General features: G+C 39.1%; 1 protein-coding gene across 2 annotated transcripts in view; it reads right to left on the reverse strand.

Annotated features, from left to right (window-relative positions):
- Positions 1 to 8,548, reverse strand: part of LOC112121106 (serine/threonine-protein kinase DCLK1) — a 345,189-nt gene that overhangs the window by 30,363 nt on the left and 306,278 nt on the right. For both annotated transcript variants that reach the window (XM_029911998.1, XM_029911999.1), the window contains exon 10: positions 4,073 to 4,219. In XM_029911998.1, coding sequence (XP_029767858.1) covers positions 4,073 to 4,219 — 147 coding nt within the window. The remainder of the gene's footprint in view (positions 1 to 4,072; positions 4,220 to 8,548) is intronic.

The raw sequence follows: 8,548 nt of genomic DNA on the forward strand, positions 1-8,548 counted from the left end.
TGCTCTCTATAAAAGTGCTCCTAATGTGAAGAAGTGGTACGTTAATTGCCAGTCAAGGCGCAAGGAATGTGAATGATAATTTAATGCTCATCTCATTCAGAACAAACACTATACATGTTCTACTGCATTTAAACACTGAAGGGCAATTAGAGAGATGGGGATTAGTGCAAATTACCCACTATGTAGTGCTTTCACTGTTTTAACTAAGCAATAAAACTGGGTAATTGTACAACACTAATTGAATGCAGAAACACATAATTGTGTGCCACCATATGTATCCTATTACTACAAAGACTGTCAGTATTTTCTAAGCTGCTCTTGTGATCACTGCAGATGGCAACAGTCAGAGAAGTTGTTCTCTAGGGTTTATTATATGGCTATAAAAACATCCCATGATTTCACAAAATAAACGTGTTAAATAGCAGCAATTATAAAAATGTTCCAATTAAAACATGGAAGGCATGTCCTCCAGAGAACAGAGCAAGTGGATGCATAGGTACAGCATTACAGACTTTAAGCACATTGAAAGCTCATGGAGATTTTTCTGCTAAAATGGATAATAAACAAAACCATTTGTATAGAAATTACCAACTTCAAAGTGTTTATAAAATGTTAAGAAACTAATCCTCATCGTACACCTGTGACAAATAAATATCATCCCATTTTACAGATCAGGCGATTGAGGCAGAAAGGTTAAGACATTCCTAAGGCCACAGAGAGTTACTGTCAGAGACAGGATTAGAATTCAGAAACTCTTAGCTCTGAGTACTGTGCTAAAGACCATAATCTCCCTCTCTATCAAAGCCTAGATGAACTTTAGAGCAGTAATGTAGTCAATGGATCAAATACTGACTTTCTTATAGTGCGAGATCACCTGACGTCATGGCAATCTATTATGTCACAACATGTTTAGTCAGGCTTTTGACACAGTCCCACATGACATTCTCATAAGCAAACTATGGAAATGTGGTCTAAATGCAATTACTATAAAATGGGTGCACAACTGGTTTGAAAAGCCCTATTTAGAGTAGTTATCAGTGGTCTGCTGTCAAACTGGGAGGGCATATTGTTTCCTGCAGGAGTCAGTCCTGGGTCCAATACTAGTCAACATTTTATCTACTGATTTGGATAACAGAGTGGAGAATATGTTTATAAAATTTATGGATGGCACCAAATCGAGAGGGGTTGCAAGCTCCTTGGAGGACAGCACTGGGATTCAAAGTGACCTTGACAAATTGGAGAATTGGTCTGAAAGCAACAGGATGAAATTCAATAAAGCTAAGTGCAAAGTACTTCACTTAGGAAGGAAATATTACATGCACCACTACAAAATGGGGAATAACTGTCTAGGTGGTAGTACTGCTGAAAAGGATGTCAGAGTTATAGTGAATACAAAATTGAATATGACCAAATAATTTGATACCATTGTGAAAAAGACAAATACCATTCTGGGGTGCATTAACAGGAGTGTCATATGTAAGACATGTAATTATTCTGTTATACTAGGCACTGGTGAGGCCTGAGCTGATGTGTGTCCAGTTTTAGGCACCAGACTTTCAGAAAGATGGGGACAAATTGGAGAGTTCAAAATGGAGCAAAAAAAAAAAAAAAGGGGGGATTAGAAAACCAGACCTATGAGGAAAGATTAAAATAATTAATCTTGAGAAAAGAAGGCTGAGAGGGCATCTGATAGCAGTCTTCAAATATGTTAAGGACTGTTTTAAACAGGCTGATGATCAGTTGTTCTCCATGTCGACTGAAAGTAGAACAAGAAGTAATGGGCTTAATCTACATCAAGGGAGATTTAGGTTAGATATTAGGAAAAACATTCTAACTATAAGGATAATTAAGTTCTGGAATAGGCTTCCAAGGGCAGTTGTGGAATCCCCACCATTGGAGGATTTTAAGAACAGGTTGGACAAACATCCGACAGGGATGGTCTAGATACACTTTGGTAATCCTCAGTGTAGGGGGCTGGACTAGATGACCTCTCAAGGTCCATTCCATCCCTACAATTCTATGTTTTGTGATATATGTGGAGTTAAGTGCTGAGACAACACATTTGATGTCAATATGTACCAACAAACTAGAGACCTGACTTCCATGTACGCTAATACCCCATTACACTGCCAGAGCACAGTAAAGGGGCCTTAGGGCTGGTCTACACTAGGGAGGGGATTGATCTAAGATACACAACTTCGTAGTCGAAGTATCTAAGATCGAATTACCTGGGGGTCCACACGGCGCGGGATCGATGGCCGCGGCTCCCCCGTCGACTGCGCTACCGTCGCTCGCTCCGGTGGAGTTCCGGAGTCGACGGGGAGCGCGTTCGGGGATCGATATATTGCGTCTTAATGGGTGTAAATGAGAATCAGATCCTTTATATTTATCAGATGAGTGCTGCCTAATTTATCATACCAAGTACCAAGGGGAACACACGTTTCCTGTGCTCCCCCATATACCTGATAAGTTCTATGGAAGTGCCCCCATACCCTTTTATAGTTCTTTTCTTTTACATCAGTGGAGCTGAAGTAGTTTTAATATGCAAGTGCTTGTTTTGAAAGTTATGGTCTTTGTGAAAAGTTTAGTGCCTTCTAGCCATTGTTTAGTATCAACAGCAGCATATGACCTTTGTGTTCTCTGGACTGGAAAATACACTCGAACAATTTGAATAAAGTGAAGAACAACATGATTACTCACGATAGGCCAGTGGGTATTACCAACAAGGGAATAATGAGGGTGGAGGCAGAAAGACATTAAAAATGCTTCAGGCTACTGCTGTCAAACTTCAGGAATTTAAGAAGTTTGAATACAAAAGCATGGTAGGTCTTTTTCCATGAAATCTTCCCGCACATTCCAAGTCACAGCATTAATGAATCCTGACATGCGATTGCTATAACTTATGCATGCAGCAATCTATGAACACTAGCATTAAGACTGCTATAGGGGTGTACATGTTCATGTCTAATGAGAGCCCTGGCCTACATGGTTTTAGCATTTTCTGAAAAACTAGGCCAAGAATGGCTAGAACTATACAGACAGCTGTCACTGTGGAGTTCTGAATTGTACAAACCCAATTCTCTGCAAGTGTGTGAAGATTTACCTGAACCAACTTTCCCATAACAACTTTCCATTGCCAAACAATATTAAACACAGAAGATGATGGCAGACAGTGCACAGCTGAGAACTTATGTTCTTTACAATCTAAATTATATTATTGCTGTAAAACACACAGTCAGTTTTGGGCGCCTTGATACTGAAAATTCTCTGCAAGTTAGAATAAATTCAGAGAGCAAACACAAAAATGATTAAGGGACTGGAGATACTAATTTACTGGCAAAGACTGAACTAAAGATGACAGTGGACACAATAACAGTCAAGAAATATGTAGACCCCAAGGAGAGAGAGAATTTGTTTAGGGTGTTTTTTCAGTGACTTCAATGGGAGTTGGACTGGGCCCTCAGAAGAAAATCAATGACATTAAAATAGAAAAAGGAAGGTTTAGACTGTCTAACAAGGAAAGTGTTCTAACAGAAAGATCTATTAGACTGTTATATGGTTAGAGCAGTCAGAGATGGACTTCAGGGTTCTATTCCTGGATCTGCCACTGAAACACTACATGCTTTTGGGCAGATCATGTAATCTCAGTTTGTATGTCTGTAAATTGAAATACTGCTACTAATCTCCTGTGTAGGGGGGTTGGGTAGCTTGGTACTATGTAAAGGTGCAAAGTATTTATTCCAAGGAAAGTGCCTAAAGCCCTATTGCATGAAGTATTTGTAGTTAGACTGAAAACACACTGAAAAATTCACTGTATGGAATAATCCTGCACTAGTGTCCTAGTACAAAGACTTGCTAAAGACAGACTGTTTAACTTCTAGGAGCCTGACACGTCTATATTCTTTGTGACTGCTGTTTGGTTTTAAAGACCTTTTGATGATGAAAAGATTAGCATGTGAGAGAAAGTAAGTTAAAAGGCTAATGGCATAGACTATTTCATTGAGAGCACAGGTACACTTTCATTCACTCCCAAGTTAGCAGTAACAATACAGTAAGTAGAGCTTTCACTTACCAGTAGATTCTCAGGTTTGATATCCCTGTGAACAATGTTCAAGCTATGGAGGTATTTGATGGCACTGGCCAGATTGTACAGCATCCCACTGGCATCCCGCTCTGTGTATTTGTTAGTGGAGGTAATGGCATCAAAAAGGTCTCCTCCCTGGAACAGAATAACCATGGCACATTAACAACTTCCTGTTGTACACAGACAGCACCGCTTAATAAGCTTTTTGGAAAATGAATAGCAGCACTGTGCCACTTTGTGAGGGCCCCACAGAGGTCCTTCCTACCTACAAAGGCCTTGTGTTGTGGTATCATTCCTCCCAGGTACAGAAGGCAGGGCATACCTCCCATTCAGAGCTGGTCAACACTGCTCAGTGTGTCAGCTAATGGAGCTGAAAGTTGTGGATTGAGGAAAATATTAAGCAACCCATTCCTCTCCCGTAGCCAAGCATGCTGCTTCTGTGACATTTCCAGCACTGCCAACCTGTTTCCTTAGCACCTACATTGCAAACCTGCTGCTTACCAGCATATTCAGCTGTCACTGTGCTGGGCACCAATCCTTGCTGCCATTTATTATAATTACAAATAACCTACATTCAAAACCATATCCACAATCTCAGTTAAATCTAAAATGATATGGATATTTAGAATTAAAGATGAAATTATTTCCCATAATGTATCTATCTACCCAGCATATATACAATGCTTTAAAGGAATCTGTTTCCACCTCTCAGAAATCTTTAAAAACATTAACTTCAGAGACCTCTCTCCTTTTAGAATGTGTCAAGTATTCTAGGTTTTCTACTTCCTGATGTTAACACTGGGGTCCCCCAACAGAAAATATGATACACTATTATGCTCGAAGGCATTTGATGAGTTAACATTGTAGTCTTACTGCACTGGAGACAATCTATGTCACTTCCCAGTTATCACTAAAAGTATTTAACTCTGTTGCAATCACCCATGCCTCTCTCTGTGTTCCTTCCTACACCATAACATGACACGGTGCCAGAACTGGCTGGATGCCACCGCCAGGGAGGGGGAAACAAAAGGAAAGGAATGAAGGAAGGAAGAGAAAGTAAGTGAAACTCCTCTGAAGTGAGGAGAGGGTTTATTTTTTCCATTCTCAAGCTCTCGGGCAGCCACTAAATCAGACTGTATTACCAGCAGTGAGCTAAAAGAGAGAAAAAATATTAAAGTGATTGAGAATGGCCAAGAGGGCAGGAGAAACCCCAGTTCAATGAAGAGTGTAAGGCAGGGTGAGAAAAATAAAAGGTTGCTTTGCAGAAGAACTGGACCACAGGCCAAAAACAGAGCAGCTCCATCAAGGAAGCCTAGATCCCACGGAAACAGAAAAGGAGAGGACAGAGTCTGCAAAAACAGTGAGAAAAATCAAGCTGCCTAGCAGGGACAGCAGCAACAGAAAGAAGAAAAAATTAATAAAAGCAGAGTGTTCTTAGAGGAACAGAAGTTATTTTCCCAGGGCAATGGAGAAAATATTTCCCATAATCCCAACATTGCCAACTCTCATGATTTTATCCTATGTTTCATTCTATTAGGTATTTTTCCTTAAGCCCCAGGGCCTGAATCATGCAAATCTCAGTTTTCATTGAGGAAAATAAAAAAGAAAAAAAGTCAGTTTCTGGCCGCTGTGGTTACAGAGAAAAGCTAGAAAACATGGCTGCTAGAGGCTCAAAAAGCAGAAGAAAAATACAGAGAACCAAAATATTTGAAAATAAAAAAATTAAACCCATCATGATTGTTTAGCCAATCTGATGGTGGTTGGCATCCAACTCAACATGCTTGTTCTATTGTGTTTTGACACTGGTATAATTGCTATAGAAAGCATTAATTTCACTGATTATAATCAGTGTAGCCAAAATGCATAAACTGTGTTGAGCAGTTTCATGTTGCATCAGAACTTGTCAATTATGCCAATAAATACCAAGTACACCTCTTTTATATACAATATGGGGGAAGAGGCATAGGACATATTGGACTTAGGTCAAGATAAAAAGAATGGTATATGAAACACTGAAAAATCTATGTGACACATATTTTATTAGGAAATCTGAGTAACTACCACAGAGCAAGATAGGGAAACAGAAGGATGCAAACTGTAATAAAATGAGGTTCTACAAAAAGCTCACAAAGAAACAAAAGCAGAAAACTTGAGCAATTCTGAAAAAAGAATTTGGAGACAGGTGGGTATAGGATGCCCCCTCATTTCTTGAAAATGAACCTGATAAGAAGGTGAAGTCCTCAAAAATCTGAGAAGGGTACACTGTCCAGCACTGTGAAGACCTCCAAAGTAGGGGTAGATGTTGCACAAAAGAAAAGAAAAGAACAAGAGAAAGAGGTGAGATTGACAATGAACATGGCTATACAGCTAGTGTCTGATTGTGGGCAACATGAAGACAAAGTTTCAGCACCTTTGCCACCAGTCCAGTAAAAAGCATCTTGCTGAAAATTATAATAGCTCAGCAGAGGATTCAGCAGCACAATTAAGAAATCTGCAAGCTGCAAAGATAAGAGGACTTGTGGTAAATGAAAGCAAAGTTAGCTCATTCCAGAATGCTAATTAGAGTTGTCCAGCACAGATTTATTCCCACTTTGGGTTTTAAAAGTCCAGCTCACTAGAGTGTTTGAAGACAGTCATTGACAAATCTAGACCATACAGATCTTCTGTACTATCTGATGACACTGATCAAGACTCTTTGAATCAACCACTCAGAGGAATCATGAGTTAGAGAACTTGGAAAACCAGGGGGAAAAATTCAAACAGAATAAAGTAGAAGATGGAGGAGAAAGGGGCCAAGATTAAGCTCAAAAGAGAAGATTAAGGGAAAGGACTGGTTTCTTTAAAATGTCAGAAGCTATATTAAACCTCAAGTGTCATGGCTTAAGCAAATCTCTAACTATTAGAGATCAGGATGAGACCGAGTGTAGAGGGCAAATTATCTCACATCTACCTATTGTGGGGTTCTTATACCTTTCTGTGAAGCATCTGGAGCTAGCAATGGTCAGACACAGAATACTGGACGAGATGAACCTCTGGTCTGATCCAGCATGGCAATCCCTATGTTTTTACATTCCTATGTTCCTAAACCTCAGATGTAACATCAATTACATCAGTCAAGGATCTGGCCCAAAGAGGGTGAAAAAAGGTCAAGCCTCAGATGTAAGGGAAGAAAAAGAAAGATGAATCTAAAGCCAAAAAGAAAAAGGGAAAGACCAAACCTAAAGTTAAAGAGAAGAAAAAAAAGAAAAGAATAGAGGGAAGCCTAAACTCAAGAAAGGAAAATAAAAAGAAAGCACACACAGTACATTAATAGAGAGACAGCTAATAAAGCAGAATAATGTTGTTGGCAGTCAGGCAGTCTATCTTGTCCTCCAGTTAAAAAAAAAAGTATATAATTAGACTACACTGAGTTTTATTATATTGATAAGTGTTTCTGAAGTTAAAAGAGGAGAAAGTGGTGCTGGAAGGCACTTAAAGCGTTAATATGGTTGACAAATATTTTTTTTAAGTTGTCTCTGAAGCACTAGTGTTTTATAACTTGCCAAGCTCTGCCTAGCTTATTCATACATCAGGCCAACCCATCCATTACTTAGGCACATTGGGCACAGGGGTGGGGGGCACGTAAGGATGCAATTTCAACCCTTCTCTCTTGGTTCTCCGATTTTTCTGGAATTAAGTCAGACTAGCAACATCAGAATGTAGTTTTTATCATCTGCACATAAGGCAGTAAGTTTGTAAGTACAGTAACCAATTATTTATTACCTTGTTATGTAAATGATATAATCTCTTTTCTGCTGTGAAAGTGAAATCGTATCCCTGAGTAGTAAAGGAAACTCAATAGTAAATCTTGCTCGGTTAAGTTGACTAACCCCCTGTTCGGTTTGAATAATAATTTTGTTTTGTTGTGTAGAAAGGCAAAGTGCCAGGGACCAGGTCCTGCAGTTGTTTTACAAGCACTGCTTGCAATACGTTTATATTTGTATTTATGAAGTGCTTTTTCTTACACTTAGAGCGCTTTAAAAAAAGCAGGGAACGATATGCCTACCATGAAATGAAGGCAGTATTTACAGCAGCCACTTTTGTCAAACATGTTACTGTCAATTAATGCAGGGTGATATTAACTGCAACTGCTCTACAACAAGCCTTTTCTTCTTGAGTTTCTTTCCTGTGTGTGAATTTGATTTAAACTCAGGTTTTCAAAAGTCAGTCAATAACAGATGGTTAATCAATTCCAACAGCATGTGCTGTGCAAGGGAAACAGTCAGCAATTGTTGAATTAACAATTAATATCTTTCCAGAAATACTTTCCTTGGTGCCTGCAGAGCACATTATAGCAAGGTTTTTTCAATTAAATATTAACAAAGAGAATAGATATTCAGAGAAACAATACTAACATCTGATTAGGACCAGGGCCGGCTCCAGCATTTCTGCCGCCCCAAGCAAAAAAAAAAAAAAAAAAAAAAA

This window comes from Terrapene carolina, unplaced genomic scaffold, assembly GCF_002925995.2.
Source record: "Terrapene carolina triunguis isolate 2854851 unplaced genomic scaffold, T_m_triunguis-2.0 Scaffold141, whole genome shotgun sequence".
NCBI lineage: Eukaryota > Metazoa > Chordata > Testudines > Emydidae > Terrapene > Terrapene triunguis.